The following is a 17,460-nucleotide window of genomic DNA, read 5'->3' on the forward strand; positions in this document are numbered from 1 at the left end:
CCATAAAGGGAAAACTTCCTTATGTACATGACCCCCACATTTTCTTGATTCATTTCAAGACATGATCCAATTTCTACAACACTCTCAAGAGTACCCAATTCTGTATCTTGATTGATGGAATCATAGTCCATGACATGAACCCTGGCTCTAGTTGGAGCAATCCTTCTATGCACTTGTCATTTCTAAGCTACAGCACAATCAGAACGCTGATAGAGATTCTGTAACTTTATGGGCTAATAAAATCAACTGATCAAGTCATCCCTAAAGAGATGCAGACTCAACACCCCTGGGAGATCTATTTCCCTATAGAACCATTTTATGCACCAAGAGAGTTTGACTGATATATAAAGCATTAATTACATTTCTTGATTGGAAGTATGTAGAACAAACCTTGTAAAGCAACTCGCATTGGGATCAGGCCACCCCTGGCTTATAGATGCTACTAAATGAGCATGATAGAAAAACCACAGTAATAAAAACAAAAGAAAAGTATAATCCGTAAGGCAAACTATTAATGTATTATACAATATGAACATTCAGTATAGAATGTGTGTATTTACGTATAAGTAATAACGCCAAACCTTTCTCTTTAGTTATCAAGTTTTAAGCATAAACTTAATATAAAATATAACTACATATGTACAAGAGAGAAAATCGGCACCAATAAACATATTCTTCAGAACCAAAACGCTGTACATGTCCAAAGGATTTAATATCAACATAGGTTAAAATCCAGCTATAACTCTGCCAGAAAATTCTGCCGTCCAGTGTAATTGGATTAAGTGTATGATTTACTGCCTTGCTTAAGCAACAATTTCTTCATCTCTCTATAACCCTGGAGCTCTTCCAATGCATCAGCTGTTGTCTTCGACCTACCAGGCCCAGATGACGTGACGCTTGCAGAAACTTCATTCTGTGCAGCAGGATGGGGTTCCTGGCTGCTGCTACTCCATATTTCAGACCCAGAGACTTGTGGCACATTTACTGAATTGGAAAATTCTGGGCAGAGAGGTGGAGCTTTCTTCAACATGCGTACAAGATCACCAACAGCAGCATCTTGGGATATATGTCCTTTCTGATCAAAAGAACCTGGTCTGAGAGATATGCACTACAGGTCAGTTTTTATTCACTACAGCACAATCAGAAAACCTGAAAGTACAATTTTTATTTCACAAGTAAATCAATCCGATCTAAAAGACAGGCAGAGAAGATTCTCCTCTATGATAATGGAGATACTTATATGATAGATGATGGTGCTAAAGTATAAAGGTAGTAGAGACTTCACTCACTAGAAAATCAGCAAACTAAAAAACTAATCACTATATCATACAAGGACTCCAGTACTAAAAATTATGGACTAATTTTTCCTGCATAACTAATTTTTGTAAACCATTCACTTGTTTTCAGACATTAGAGTTTTATGACCAAGAGCCTTACAAACCCATATTTGAAGCATCCAAACTTCTGCATTCAAAATAAAAATAAAATAATTAGAAAAAGGTCCCTCCATACTTCTAGTCCAAGATTTTTTTTACCATAAAAAATAACTTAGCAAGAAAGATTAAAGATATCTGCTCAGGTTAACAGATACACAAAAGCCACAAAAATCTTGTCTCATAACAATGATGAAGAATTCTGATGACTACAAAACAATGATGTCTACTACACCTTCAAGCCAAGGCTAGGGAAATTAATACCCATTATGGCAAATGCAAAAGGGTTATTGGTAGTTTGGTACCAATTGTGGTTGTTGGAAGCAAAGGTGAGGTAGCAATAAAGCCTTGCTTTTCACTAATTTCATTGATGATGACACAGAAAACACTATACTTCTCTCAATTGATCAGTGAAAAAGGTCTTAGACCCTCAGGTTTCATGAAGAAATATCCATATTCTTCAAATAAGCACATTGAAAGATGGGTAAGAACTGGATAATTATAATATTTGTGGCACAGTTAAAATTAGATTACTTGAAGGCCTGTGGCATAATCTGGGTAATTGATTCAGAATGCAAGGGACTTTTTTGTGATAAGTGAGAATGCAAGGGATAATTAATGAAAACCACAAGCTACTCAGTGAAATCTCCCAAATAAATAAATAAATAAATAAATAAATATATATATATATATATATTAATTAAAATACTACTAATATGAATGCACAAGCTAATACCATAAAAAATAAAATAAAATAAAAGACACAAAAGGAAAAGGATGATGACAACATACGCAGATGCATTACGATAAGACTAGTGAGAAACTACAAGCAGTTAAAAATGCCTCCTAACAGCATTTCTAATATAGAAAAATTCAAGCTTAACCAACCATTGTAATCTCTTATGACAATCAAAATGTTCTCCGCGAAATTTACACCAATCACCTCCCATAAAGGATAATGTTAATGAAAACCCTTCAAGAAAATATCCAGCATTATTGATACGTAACATCTAAATGCGTTTCTTTTCCCTTTTTTATTTCTTTTATATTCCGTTCCATTTCCTTTAGGTTGGAGGACAGTATATTTATTGTTCATTGGGAGGAGGGGGATAGTCATCTTGTTTAAATAAGGTTGTAGCTTTGTATAAGGAAGCATTAGAAGTACTAAATCTAACATATGCACTTGAGAAAAAAATAAGAAAAAAACAAATTCCTAGTATACATCAGAAATTCTGTTATGGATTCTACCATGTGTTTCAACTTCAAGGTAACCCGTTCAAAAAGTATTTGGTATTTTTCCAACCCCATTTGTTTTTTTTGGATTTAAAAAAAAAAAAAAAAAATCATTAAAGTAGGGTATAAAACTGACACCCTGCCAACTAATATTTCCATTATATAACACTTGAGTATGATAAAATGTATTACCATATTTCCATTATATTACCACTTGAGTATGCTGCTCTTCACTTATTATCAGGCAGAAGCATTTCTAATATAACCTATAATTATGCATATTTGGTACACCAGCTAGTTCAAAATGTCATGTTAATGAGGTGTGGGATATCAGTATATGATATGGCTTTAATCATTATTTGCAATCCATGCACATAGGTGCCATGAGCAGAATACCAGCTTATTAAGCAGAAAAAGGAATCATGGACTCATCTTCCTCCCTAGTAAACCTATTCCCAGTGCTCTACTTGTCTATGCAATTGTTGAACCTCCCTTGAGCTCAACTAATGGTCTCGTTTCTTTTCAGGCTAGCTCCATAAATTTAACATTAATCTTTCGCAATGGTAAAATCAATTCTTCCACCATCCATAGCATCTAGATCATAACTATGGTGTTTTGAGGAAACTCTTTTTTTATATATAAGCAATGTTTTGAGAAATTCAGTAAATCAAAATATGCCAAGATAGCTCTCTGTTATTGCAAACAACTAATCATTGGTTGGGTAGTCTCATTATATACTCTAAAACAAGGGATTTATTTTTATTTTTTTGGTTTTCTTTGGCTTCTTGAAAGATTGCTGACTTCAACTGCAGTCCTTCAACCACTTTTTAATATTTAAAAAAAAAAAAATCATGTAACTACTGCTGAGAGCTGGGGGAGGTTAAACCCGGTGAACCAACACTCTTGGTGAAAAAAATTATCCCGCCTTTATGATTCAGAGCAAGAGGAGGTCAATGAACTCAAGCATCACCATATCATCAAGATGGACCTTACTCATCAAGAACTGAGTGGCAGAAAGGCTGGGCATTCTACTTCTAAATCACAGGTCTCTTTGGAAGCCTAAGTGGTGCTTCATCAGCTTTCATCTCTCTCAGCCTTCTAGGCTCCAGTTCCAAAGCATGAGGATTAATCTAAGTTGTTTGGTTCTGGGTTAAGGCATTTGATAAATCAACCTAACCCAAGAGCCAACAGTGACGTGTGATTTGGTTTCTTTTTTTGAAAAAGAAAATGCATTTAAAGTTTTTTTTGTGTTAAAATTTAGTTGTTTGAATTTATTATTATTATTATTGGATAATTCAATAGTTGGGGAGGGGGGATTTAAACACTAAATGTCTCCGTTGGAAACATTAGAAGGTGCTAATTGAGCTGGAAAGATCCAATTGCTAATCCACACATGTACCATTCTCTTATAAGCTAAAATAGCTAAAATAAACCATCAACATAAAAGAATTGCAAAAGGTCCATTCAAGAACTTTCATGGATTAGGTCGATTATGTTCCATTAGCCAATGTGTTGGTTCTAGGTTGATACCAAATCTCTGCAACCATTACTTAACTACATCAGAATTAAATTATAACAACTTTGCTGGAAACATCTAGAAATTAAGACTGGACAAGCCCTCTTTAAATAAACAACAAGCAGGATTGGTTCAAACTTTTCTCAGGAAAAATATACAGGATTGGTAGCACCAAGCAAAGGTGGGGTGACATTGGAGGAGGTAAGAGAACAAAATGATAGCAAACTAATGATTAAGAAGATGAAGTAGGATGCAATGGTTAATTATTTGCTGGAAAATGCCACACCATTTGTAATGCTTGGTCTTATTCATCAGTTCCAATGGATGGCCATATTTCAATTTATTTAACTTAGATAGTTAAACTTAAGGATCTCACAAAATAAGCACCCAGGAATTTCAGTAACGTTGTAATCATTTATGTAATAATTTCGGTTTCAAGGAGGAAGATTTATGACTTGCAAAAGAACATTTTCCTTTTTATTGATTTTAAATGAATACTTTTAAAGTAATCAATTTTGTAAACAAAAATTTTGAATTTATTATACTTCAACTGATGTTTCAAGTAATATCATTGACCTCAAGTTTATTAAAATTAACAATTTACCAGTTAAGCAGTTTTCCTTAGAAAGAGAGCTAATTTACAATTCAACCTCCTAGTACTCATCTAAGTTCCTTGTCAAAACTATATGCTGATTGACTTAGGACAACTTTGGATTTGTTATCCAGGTGTTTTCTGTTTGCATAGTTGCCAAAAAAAAAATAAAAAAAAAATGAAAGAAACAAAAAAGGGGAAAAAAAAGAAGAAGAAAAGAATGAAGAATAAAAGGATAATTCTTAAATCATATTACAAATAAACAGCTTTTAGATATTCTTAGAAACAACCTTTTTCAATTGTGCTATGTTTCTATATTCTACATCTGGTTCAAGAAACCAAATCCTCTCCATGTGTAGAACAATCATTTAATTGTGTGAAGTGCCCAGTTTATGTTGTACTGACATTAAATCATATAAGAGTAGGGATGGTAGCTGGGTAGAGAAGGATCAGATCAAGGGTGCCTCATCCCCTCTTTCAGGAAGGGAAAACCTGCATGGAGCAGGTTGGGGGTAATTTGCCATCCCTAAATTGATGTGGCTTCCGCATAAATGAAGTAGAGATGAAAGAGAAGGGGAAGGGACATTCAGGAGAGTCAAGGGTGAGAAAGAAAGCAAATGTTTAGGGGATGGTACTAAAATATGAACAAAAAATAAATTATAAATAGGATTTGTATAAAAGAGATTAACTTAAATTAATTGAAATATATATTTAATAAAAATATACATATAGACATTCAGGGCAGGGCAAGACAGGTCGGGGCAAGCAAAACCCCTCCCCACCCCATTACCTCTTTAGGCCGGGGAAAACCCGTGTGGGTCAAGTGGGGCAGGGAATTTTTTGCCATCCCTATATCAGAGGTTAATGATAATTCATATGTTAGAATTTCTGGTGCTGTTATAAGTTAACTCAGGGGCAATTCCAAGAAGTTTTAGAAATACTGCCCCTTTTAAGCAATTAGAACACAACAAGTGTAGAAGAGATCGATTCAACGATTTCATAGAAGATAGATGACCTCAGAATCATGCAGAGGTCTAAAAACACTAGCCACAGAAAGATAGAGATTTCATCCAACTGTAATTAAGGGAACACGCCGAAATACTGAACCTTAGATGATTTAGAATATGAACTGCTACCAGCAATAAAGCAGGGTTTTTTCTTTCATAAGAAGAGTTACATAAATGCATACAGCAATTTTCTGTTTTAAACATATCAACCTTTCAAACTATATGAAAATGGGAGAGAAGCATATCAAAGTAAATAGTCCAATAGAAAACGAATGCTCAAAGTAGAGTTAAAAGTCTACGGATTATTAAATCTCAGAGTATAAAAAGAAAATAAATAATACAAAAAGATATGGCTATTTGCTAGCACTTGGCATTTTCCTTCTAACCCTTCTTAAAATCTCAGATCACTTGGTGGGTTTCTTTGATACTCGGTGCCTAATACATCAAGTAAACTTGGTAGAACATATCAAAAGCCAGTGAATCAACTACGATATGAATTTCTATCAAGTTTTTACACTTACACATAAGGGCCAACTCATTTACTAAGCAATATAAAAATTCTTGCATAATGTTCTCATTTTCTATTTTGTCATTCAAAAAACATGTCGTCAAGGAGAGAACATTACCAATTAGAACAAAGCAAGTGAAAACACTTATGATAAATATTAGCAAGCAAATCTGGTCACTAAGAAGTAGAATCCATTGAATGAATTTCAAACATTACCTGCTACCTGGATCTGTCATATCGACATCATCAACATCAAAAGGACAATCAAACTCAGGATCATCAAAATCATCTGGTAAAGACCTGCTTGAGCTTCTGGAAAATGAAATCCGCGGTGAGTCATTGGATGGTATCTTCGTTCCAAAATATTTTCTGTTGTCATCCTTCCCAAGAGAGAACAACTATAGCAGATAAAAAGAAATCATAAATGAAAGAAATACATCCAACACTACAACTACTGTGATGAAATACATAGATATACCTGCTCAACTGCGGCACCAGTCTGAATTGGACCTGTAAATTTATCAGTCCTCAAAGTACCAGATCTTGTATTCTTAATGGGAGGAGACGGTGGCAAATATTGCTTGTTGGACAATGCAGGCAAACTAGAGAGCCTAGTAGTAGGTATGTTTACCGGCGCACTTTCAGATCGTAAAAGATCCTTTGAAAGATGAGCTCCAGGAATATATATTGGTGGTGATGGAGTAGGGGAGGGTGAAAATGTAGGAGATGGACAGTACTCATCAAAACTGGTAGTATTCTTATGAGCTATAGATGTTCCAGGTGGATGAGGTGGCAGGCTTGTGGGTGGGAATCGGCGGGAAGCTGGGTTGGAAATTGAAGCATTCGATTCCGAATGTGTAGGTGAAGGTGAGAAAGAAACCGTAGGAGAAGAAGCTCTATAAAGGTCAAAACCCCAACTATGCCGCCTAGAAAATGGCAATGATGAAGGAGAGCCATGATTCCCCAACCCTGCCACAGGTAGGGATGGAAATCTTTTGAGCGGTTCTGCCAATGGGCTGCCTACATAATCTGGTATAACTTGTGGGGTAAGAGGAGTTGGTTCAGAGCTTAAATCCAAGAGTGATGAACGATACAAGACCAATAGGCAAAGCCTACCGGCAGTAGTTTCAATAGGGGTGAAATCAAAACGCTGCATTTCAGCCTCTGCACTACGAGGGAAGGGTTCAATAACAGAAGACACATGATAAGCAAGACTAAATGTTCGGAGCTGGGCAGAGGAATTAAGGTCACGAAAGACCTTATAAGCAGGTAAAAGCCTAACAGTGAGATACAAAGACCTGAGAAGCAACATGGATTTCTTGTACAAGGTATGCAAAGTAGTATTACCAGACCTCCTGCTGCTCCCTGAACTATGATTATCCTTAACTTTCCTAGTATGATCATACTGCAGTACCCATCTCTCTATAACAATTTCTTCCCTTGTGGGCGAAAAATTAAGTGTTGGGTCCCAATCAAGAGGCCTTTGAAGAACTAACACTACATCAACCACCATAGGTTCTGGGTTGCTGTGGTGCCAGAGATCAAGATTCTCCATGGCACCAGGGTATCCCCTAAGTGCCAAATTAAACCACTTGTCCCTCGGCCTCGGCCTCACACTCGATGCAGCAGAGGTCGAGGCCGAGGCCGAGGCCGAGGACGAGGAAGAGGATGGGGATGACAACGACATCGACATGATTTGCTCACCACTAAAATTACGAGAAGACACATATGGGGTTCTAGACTCCAATATTATGTGGAGGCTTTTGGTATAGAATTCTGTGATTATTTGTTCCAATTTCGCAGCATCAGAATGCGAATGATTACCACGAGAGGGTGGCATGTTAACTTCTTCTCTTTTTCCTCGTTTAGCAGAGTTTTACAATATCGTATAACCGAAACTCAGAAACCCTTTTTTCACAGCAACAACAGAAACCCCTATGCAAAGCAATTCACTGAAAAAATAAAACTATGAAAATTAAGAAACTGCAGCAAGAACTTAGATTTAAATAGAATCTAAGCTTCAATCATAAATAAGAACAAGGTACGATGATCTTATCATAAGCGAAGAAAAATTAGAATAATAATTTATAATAAAGAAAAAAGACCGAGCAAGCATAGACTCACAGTTGAGTAGTAGTTCGTGTCGTACAAGAAAAGCGTGTGGGTACTGAGTACAAGGGTTTATTTAATCGCTTTGGTGTTTTTTTTTTTCTCTCTTTAATATTTTTAAAAAGGTTTATTCTTCAGCAAACGCAAAACTCAGGAACCTGAAGGGACAGAAAAGGGATTTACGTATTTTTAAGAGAGAGAGAGAGAGAGCTTTATGGAGTATGTGTAGGTCCACTTTAGAAGCTGTATGGAATTATGTCTTGTCTATCTTCTTATTTGTTTTCTTATTTTTTTCCAAGATCCTAATATTAATTTTTTCTAATAGAGATACTTATAGAGTCAAATTATATATTCATTGAATATGAAGAAAAACTTGTGTCACTTTATTAATTATATTATCTATCACTTTAATGTATAATTTACCAAAAATTAATATATAAACTCTCTATAGTGAAGAAGTTAATATGAGTAAAATGTCTTATTATTGAAAAAATTGACATGGACAAAACTTTTATTTTTTCACTTTATTAATTATTATTATCTATCACTTTAATGTATAATTTACCAAAAAATAATATATAAACTCTCTATAGTGAAGAAGTTAATATGAGTAAAACGTCTTCGCATTGAAGAAGTTAGTATGAGTAAAAAGTCTTCACATTGAAGAAGTTGACATGGACAAAAAAGAAGAGATACCGGACAAAATATAAATCTAAAAGATAGAATTAAAATCTCACTTAACTTGTGTATTGAAAGTCCTTGACGCATTGGGCCGTGTGAAGAGGAAATAAGCAATTGTGATAAATAGACTTGCCATCATATACTACTTTAGTTTACCAACAAGTCTATAATTTTAATAAAAAAAGAATAAAAAAATTCATATCAACAAAACGTTAATAAAATATATATGTTAGAATAAAAAAACAACGTAGTAAAAAAAAACTAGTTGATAAAAATTCCAAATTTAATTCAATCCAAAATCTTTTAAAATTTCGGACTAATTTCAAAGTGAATTAATCGTTAATCTCTATCCACACTTTCTTAAAACACCATCTTTACTTTATAAAAAAATAAAAAAATAAAAAAGGAAAAAATAGTTTGATATAACTAAAAAGGTTGTATGTTTTTGAGAAGTTGAAAACAACAAATGAAGTGTTGTTTTTATCTAAAAAGTTACTGCAATTTTATCCAAAAAAATTGATAAAGCATTAGAGAAAAAAAAATCTAAATTTAACTTAATCCCTTTTTTTTTGGGACTAATTTATCTTCAAGTTTAAGAAGAAACCTTCTATTAGATAAAATAACGATTTAATTCAATCCAATTTTAATTTCAACGATTTAATTCAATCCAATTTTTTTTTTAAAAAAAAATTCAGAGTAATTCGTCTTCAATTTTAAGAAGAATCCTTGTATAGAAAAAATTATATAATTTCAACGTGTTAAGAAGAAGCTAATAAGAACAAATGAAATGGTGTTTTTATCTAAAAAATTACTGCAATTTGACTAATCCATTACTGCAATTTGATTAACTCATTTGGGGCAACTACAACTTTTAAGCCTTTACTACAATTTGGTGAAACCACTTAGCACATCCATGACTTCTAAGTCCAAATTTTATTATATAATATGTTATATGATATGATATAAGATGATATAACCTGTGTAAAAATAAAAGTAACCCAAATATATATCTCTTTGTGTATTTTCTTTATATATTTCATTTAAAATTAAAAGAATATAAAATAAAAACAAGCATAAAAAAAATAAAGATGAAGAAGTAAAAGTTTTATTGAAGAGAGAAAAATACCCAAAAAATTAATATTACCTTTCAAAAGTTTTAGGAGCTCAAATTCATTAAGGTAATAATTTATAATCCTTCATAAAAATTAGTATAAAGTAGTAAAGTTTTTGGAATAATTGATAATAAATTCCATATTTTGATATTGTTTTTGTAGGAGTATTGGGCTCAGGAGTTCATTTTTTATGTATATATTGGGCCTGAGGCCCAAGCCAAGGACAAGGGGTTGTCCGAGAAGGAGTAAACATTGTCAAGAGAGCCCTTGTTAGTAAATGAAGAAGTTAGTTTTGATCATAATGGCCCAGGAGGTTGGACCAAGGATGAATGCCTCCTCAGCTAACCATAGCCGAGGTCCGTTAAGGTGATCTACCATCCAGGGGATTGTTTTAGGAAGTTCTATTGGTATGGGTAAGAGTTGCAGAAACAAAGGACAGAAGGGGAGTCCTAAAATATCTAAGGAGAAAGCTGCTACCACCGCATTAAATGCTCTACAACTAACTCTTTAGCTGCATTAATGTGGAGGTGATATCTGAACAATGGTTTTCAACCTTACAGTTACTACATAAAGACTTTAGGAAAGTGGTGATGGGACAAGTATTAAACACCAACCATCTGGTCTGCACGTGGAGGGTAAAGATGAAAGGGGAAGAGAGTATAAAATGAGAAGGAAGCAATAAGACAGGGGAACCGAGAAATTAAGAGAAAAATACTATAGCTATCAAGAACTAACTTTGTAATCACACTTGAAAGAAATATATAAGAATTGATCTCCTCGAACTGTGTTGAGGACGATTTTCTTTAGCTTAAATAAGTTTATCTTCCTTTTCTTGTCTCTTGAATCCATTATATTTGTTGTCAAACTTGTTAAAGCCTAGTTTTTTCAATCCACTCTCTACAAATTCATTGTATTGAGCTTTTTGAACCTAAGTCCATCCACCTTTTGGGCTAAGGAGCCAAATTTGACCCTTACAATTGGCGCCATCTGTAGGAAATTCTGGTGTTATAGTGAGTCTAACGTGCAACTATGGTAGGGTCAGGTCCACACCAAGTAGAATTTATGGGGTCCCAACGTAAAGATCACTTTGCCAATCTTGAACAAAGAAGGGACCGTGATGTTAGTGTGCATACTGCCCACACCAGCAGGAGCCAGTCCTAAAATGCGAGCCACCTTTCTCACGAGGAAGATACTAAGGCTTTGCAATTGGAAATTGATCATCTGAAGAGAAAATTGCGCCACGGATGGCAAAAGAGAACTCTGTTCATTTCTGGCTCTTCTATTGATGATAAAAAGGATCGTAGTTACAGACGCAAATCGAGAACTCCTCCTAGTGAGTCTTTCTTATATGATGAGGACGTCCATCATGAACGCAGAAGCAGAAATTTGTCTTCCAAAGGCTTGGGAAATGACACGATGAGTAGAGCACTCAACCAAATCTCCAAATCAGCCTTCACACGCAGAATCGAGAGAGGGAGACTTCCTTGGCGGTTCACTCAGCCAACGTTCACCATGTATAATGGTCGGATGGACTCTATGGAGCACGTGAGTCACTTTAACTAGAAAGTGACTGTGCACTCCAAGAATGAGGCCTTGATATGTAAGGTGTTCTCCTTTAGTTTAGGGCCCGTGACCATGAGGTGGTTTGATGGCTTGGGAGCAGGCTCCATTGATTCCTTTAAGGAGCTCACTCAGGCGTTTGGATCCCGCTTTATTATATGTAGCAGGGTCCTTTGGCCCTTAGATTCCTTGTTGTCTCTATCCATGAGAGAGGGGGAGATTTTGAAAACGTATTCGGACAGATACTTGGAGATGTTCAATGAGATAAATGGTGACTTTGATGACGTAGCCATCGGGACTTTCAAGGTCGGCCTACCTACTGAGCATTGCTTGAGAAAGTCTCTAACTAGGAAACCTGCAACCAGTGTACGCCAACTTATGAATAGGATAGATAAGTATAAACGGGTCAAAGAGGACCAACAGTAAGGTAAGGGGAAGAGCAAGGTTATCCCTCAAGAGAGGAGGGATTTCAGGTTGGATCGCTACAACAATAACAAACCTAGGAGGGATTTTGCTGGGCAATCTAGATCTACGACTTCTCAGGTGGTTAACACTGTGTTTCGAGAACTAGTACATCAAATCTTGGAGAAGATAAAAAGCGAGCCGTACTTCAAATGGCCAAAAAAAGTGAGAAAACCCCTTAAGGCGCAACCATAGCCTCCATTGCCAATATCACTAAGAGCAGGGGCATACCACTGAGGATTAGAGAACTCTATGGAATCATCTAAAGCAGCTAGTCAGAGAGGGAAGGTTATAGCAGTTTTTGTTTCGGCCTAACAGGCAGGGAGACCATTCAAGGTCAGAGGCTCAGGGGAACGTTTCTTCAAGGCCCCTTTTAGGCAAAATTAATGTCATCTTTACTGCTCCTAAGAGAACCAATTTGCAACCCTTCAAGGTGATGTCTGTGGCTCAGCCGCTCGCTGAGGACGTTAATCTTGTGTTGAAGAAGGCTAGAGTGGAGGTTCGATCGGCGTTGAGCTTTTTGGATATGAACAAGGTGGGAACCATATAATCACATGATGATCCTTTAGTGATCATGCTCAAGATAGGAGGGTATGACGTGAAGAGGGTGATGGTAGACCAGGGCAGTGGTGCAAAGATTATGTACCCTGATTTATACAAGGGGCTGAACCTGAAGCCTGAGAATCTGATAACAACGATTCACCTTTGGTAAGTTTTGATGGAAAAGTTGCCATTCCAAAGTGTCAGATTAGACTACCCATACAAGCAGGTTCAGAGGTGGTGGAGGTGAGCTTCATTGTAGTTGATGCCTATTCTCCCTACACGGCCATCGTGGGAAGACCCTGGCTTCATGCTCTGAAGGCCGTTTCCTCCACTTTGCATTTGAAGGTGAAATGTCCGTCTAGGGACCAGATCAAAGAGCTTGTCGGGAGTCAATCCATGGCTAGACAATGCCTAGTGGCCACAATTTTGCACCAGCCTAGGGTTGAGTCATCGGCTTCTACTGAGGGGGGCTCATAGTAATGAAAGACCTCGGTGTTATCTATCAATGGGTTGGCTAAGGAGGCGAAGTGTGAGGATTTGGAAAAAGTTGTTGTGAGGGATGATTTAGAGAAGTTTTTTCAGGTTGGAGCTCAGCTGCCTCCTCAGGAGAAGGAAGAGCTGATAGAATTTCTCAGGAGGAACGTCGATGTGTTCGTGTGGAGTGCTTACGAAGCTTCAGGGGTGGATCCAAGCTTTATTTGTCATCATTTGAATGTCAATCCATCCGTCACCCCCAAAAAGCTACCTTTTCGATGCTCATCTAAGGATCATTCTGATGCTGTCAAAAAGGAGGTGATGAAGCTCAAGCAGGCTGAGGCCATTAAAGAGGTTTTTTACCCTACTTAGCCAAGACCGTGGTGGTAAAGAAAAAAAGTGGGAAGTGACGAGTGTGTGTAGACTTCACAGATTTAAATAAGGCTTGTCCAAAAGAGCCTTTCCCTATGCCTTGGATAGACCAACTAGTGGATGCAACTGTAGGCCATCCTCTGATGAGCTTTTTAAACGCCTTTCAGAGGTTCCATTAAATACCATTTACCTTGGGTGATCAGGAAAAGACGGCTTTTGTCATTCCTATTGGAACCTACCATTAAAAGGTGATGCCTTTTGGCTTGAAAAATGTAGGGTCTACCTATCAGAGGATGATGACTAGGATGTTTGAGCAGCAATTGGGCAAGAATATTGAAGTCTACATAGACGATATGGTGGTGAAGAGCAAGGTGGTGTTCGAGCATGTGCGAGACCTTGAGGATATTTTTGGGATACTAAGGAAACACAAGCTACGCCTTAATACTTCCAAGTGCTCTTGTGGCGTGGGATCAGACAAATTCCTAGGCTATATAGTCACTCATAGGGAAATTAAGGTCAACCCTAATCAGGTGAGGGCAATAAACAGTCTACAACCACCTCAAAATCCCAAAGAAGTCCAAAAGCTAACAAGAATGACTGCTACCTTGAATCGGTTCATCTCTCGGTCAGCGAATAGGTGCAGACCTTTCTTTCAGTTGTTGAATAAATGGAAGGGATTTGAGTGGACCGAGGAGTGTGCCTCGGCCTTTCAACAGCTTAAGGAATACCTTTCTCGGCCACCTGTCATGTCCAGGCCCAAGGTGGACGAGGTATTGTTTGTTTACATTGTTGTGGCTTCTCACGCTATAAGTTTAGTATTGGTGCAAGTTGATAGTGGTGTGCAGAGGCTAGTTTATTACGTGAGCAAGTCACTACATGAGGTCAAGGTCCATTACCTACCCCTGGAAAAGGCCATTTTGGCAGTTGTGCATGCTACGCATAAGCTCCCTTACTACTTCCAATCACACACTGTTGTTGTCTTGACCCAGCTTCCTCTTAGGTCTCTACTTCAGAGTGTTGATTACATAGGAAGGATTGCCAAGTGGGGAACGATCTTAGGGGCTTTTGATATCAAATACATGCCTTGCACCTCTATCAAGGGTTAGGTTCTCGCCGATTTTGTGGCCGAGTTTGGTCAAACCCTACTAGAAGGGAGAGTAGAGAAGTAGAACATGGATGGAAAATCGGTTGGTGCAATCTCTTTGCAAGAACCTTTGTCTTGGAAGATATACATAGATGGCGCAGCAAATCATAGAGGATCTGGAGTGAGGCTAGTTCTGATATCTCCCGAGAGGATTACAATTGAGAAATCCTTAAGATTGGGTTTCTCGGCTATAAACAACAAAGCTAAGTATGAAACTCTGTTGGTAGGGATGACCATGGTTCAGAAAATGGGTGGAAAAGTAGTGGAAATTGATAAGAATGCAAAATGTCATATTTTTCTCCCTTAATGTTTAGTCTTTTATATTTATTTGGTGCCTAAATGTACTTATTATTATTATATTTTGATTTAGGATGAAAATGGAGGCATTAAGTGCAAAACATAGCTAATTGGGCGATTCTAGATAGCTTTGACATCTCTTTGTAATCTAGGCATAACTCTCTCATCCGAGCTCCGATTGAGATGATTCAAGATGCTATGGAATGCCAAGACAAAGCTCTACAACTTTAATGTTTTGAGTTTTGAGAGATACAGGCTGCATCAAGGTTGAAATTGGGCTTGAAGTTGCTGCACCAGCACTGCTGACGTTCTGGAATGTTCCTTTGCCTGAAATTCTAATACGCAGATCTGATGGGGTTTATTTTCAGAAGCTTCCAGATCTGGTGCACGAAATTTCCAGCAGTAAAACACCACTTTCCTAGTTATATTAGGACTTTGTTTTATTTTTAATATTTTTCCTTAATTAGTTAGATTTGGATATTATTATTGAGAATATTTTTAGGAGATTTTGTAGGCTTGGGAAAGGGGAAATTAACGTGTAAAAGGGGGAGGAGAAATCATAATTGGACACACACAAATGCCTCTTTCTCCCCTCTTCTTTGATTTTTTCCTTTGAGTTTTCATCATGGCCCTACTTGGCTAAACTTTTATACTTGGTCAAAGGAAACTGAAGTCTTGGAATCAATAAAACTCTGAGGTCTAATTTGTTTTTATTGTTCGATTTATGCTTTGAATATCGGATGTTCTTTTGTACTTATTTTCATGATTGTCTCGTTTAATTACTAGGAGGCCTACTAGTTTATTATTCGTTGCAATCTATTACTAGGTTAGATATCAAATCCGTAATTGTTTGATCTCTCTAATTTGTGAAGCAACCAAGATTTAATGATTTGCTGCGTCAGAAATTATTAGATCTTAGGAAGAATGCTCGACTAAATTAAATGGAACCGCTTGTGTTTGTGTTCTTTAGTTTCATCGATCTCTTTAATTCTTAAGGCTGCTACTAGATTAAACCTTTAGTACTTGTCTTGGGTTGTTTAGTAGTTAGGGTTTATTAGATCGCTTGTTTTCTAATTAACTACGACTATGGAGAGATAGGAAAATTGTTCTGATGGTGAATATTCAAAGTGTGAATTGATATATGCATCGATGATCAGTTGTAAAATTCCGATGATGGATGTTGACTTGGACCAAGATTTGTTCTCTTGATTGATTTCGATATTTTAATTTGAATTGTTCCTTAATTTTTTTTTTTAAATTCTTTTCATTATACTCAAACCCCCCCCCCTCCTTGTTCATGTAGCATAAAACTAGGCTAGATACTCTCCGTGAGAACGATCCTTACTCGCACTACTACATATATTTTTAGGAGTATAAGTTTTATTTTTGGTTGCCTGCGACAGAACACCAGAAATCTTCTCTGATTCATGGCTGGTTGTGGGCCAAGTTCGGGGAGAGCTGGAGGCCAGAGATCTTAGAATGCAGGAGTATTTGAACTAGGTTAGACACTTGCAGTTAACATTTGAGTCTTTGAATTTATCGCAAGTCCCTAGAAATAGAAACACACATGCCGACTCTCTTACCACACTGGCAACCTCCTCGGCACAAAGTTTACCTTGGGTGATTCTCGTGGCCTTAATCCTCTATCCAGCCCTTGGCCATTTGCTCAATGGGGCTTGGATATCGTAGGTCCTTTCTCTAGGGTAGCAGGGAATAAGAGATATTTGTTGGTCGGTACAAACTATTTCACCAAATAGGTTGAAGCTGAACCATTGGCGAATATCAGGGACGTGGATGCCAAGAGATTCGTTTGGAAAAATATTGTCACTCGATTTGGAATCCCTCGCACCCTTATCTCGGACAACAGACTTTAGTTTGATAACAAAGTTTTTAGGAAATATTGTTGTGACCTGGGCATAACAAATAGATATTCCACCCCAGCATATCCCTAAGAGAATGGACAGGTTAAAACTGTCAATAAGGTCATAGTGAGTGGGCTTAAGAAGAGGTTGGATGACGCAAAGGGAAAATGGGTAGAAGAGTTGCCACACGTCCTTTGGATATACCGGACTACACCTCGTAGGTCCATTGGGGAGACCCCATTTTCAATGACTTATGGAGCCGAGACTGTTATTCTTTTGGAAAATGGATTCCCAACACTGAGAACGAGTTCTTTCACTTCGAGCAACAATGATAAGCTATTAGGAAAGAGCCTAGACTTAATTGAAGAGCGAAGAGAAAATGCCATAATCCAGTTAGCCTATTATCAACACAACCTCAAGTAAGGGTACGATGCCAACGTGAAGCTAAGGCCACTGGAGACTTGGTGTTAAGAAAGATTCTGGGTACTGCAAAGAACTCAGCATGGGGAAAGTTAGGGTCTAACTAAGAAGGGCCATATCGCATCACCTCGGTGG

General features: G+C 37.1%; 1 protein-coding gene across 1 annotated transcript; it reads right to left on the minus strand.

The window, feature by feature from the left end:
* Nucleotides 1-492: 492 nt before the first annotated feature.
* On the minus strand, nt 493-8,578 carry LOC115995119 (autophagy-related protein 13b). The gene is made up of 4 exons (XM_031119556.1): nt 8,414-8,578; nt 6,768-8,241; nt 6,506-6,687; nt 493-1,094 (listed from the first exon to the last, which is right to left on the minus strand). Exons 2-4 carry the CDS (start codon nt 8,127-8,129, stop codon nt 779-781), a joined length of 1,860 nt encoding a protein of 619 aa, XP_030975416.1. The 5' UTR covers nt 8,130-8,241; nt 8,414-8,578; the 3' UTR covers nt 493-778.
* Between the last annotated feature and the right edge of the window lie 8,882 nt (nt 8,579-17,460).

This window comes from Quercus lobata, chromosome 6 (genome assembly GCF_001633185.2).
Source record: "Quercus lobata isolate SW786 chromosome 6, ValleyOak3.0 Primary Assembly, whole genome shotgun sequence".
NCBI lineage: Eukaryota > Viridiplantae > Streptophyta > Magnoliopsida > Fagales > Fagaceae > Quercus > Quercus lobata.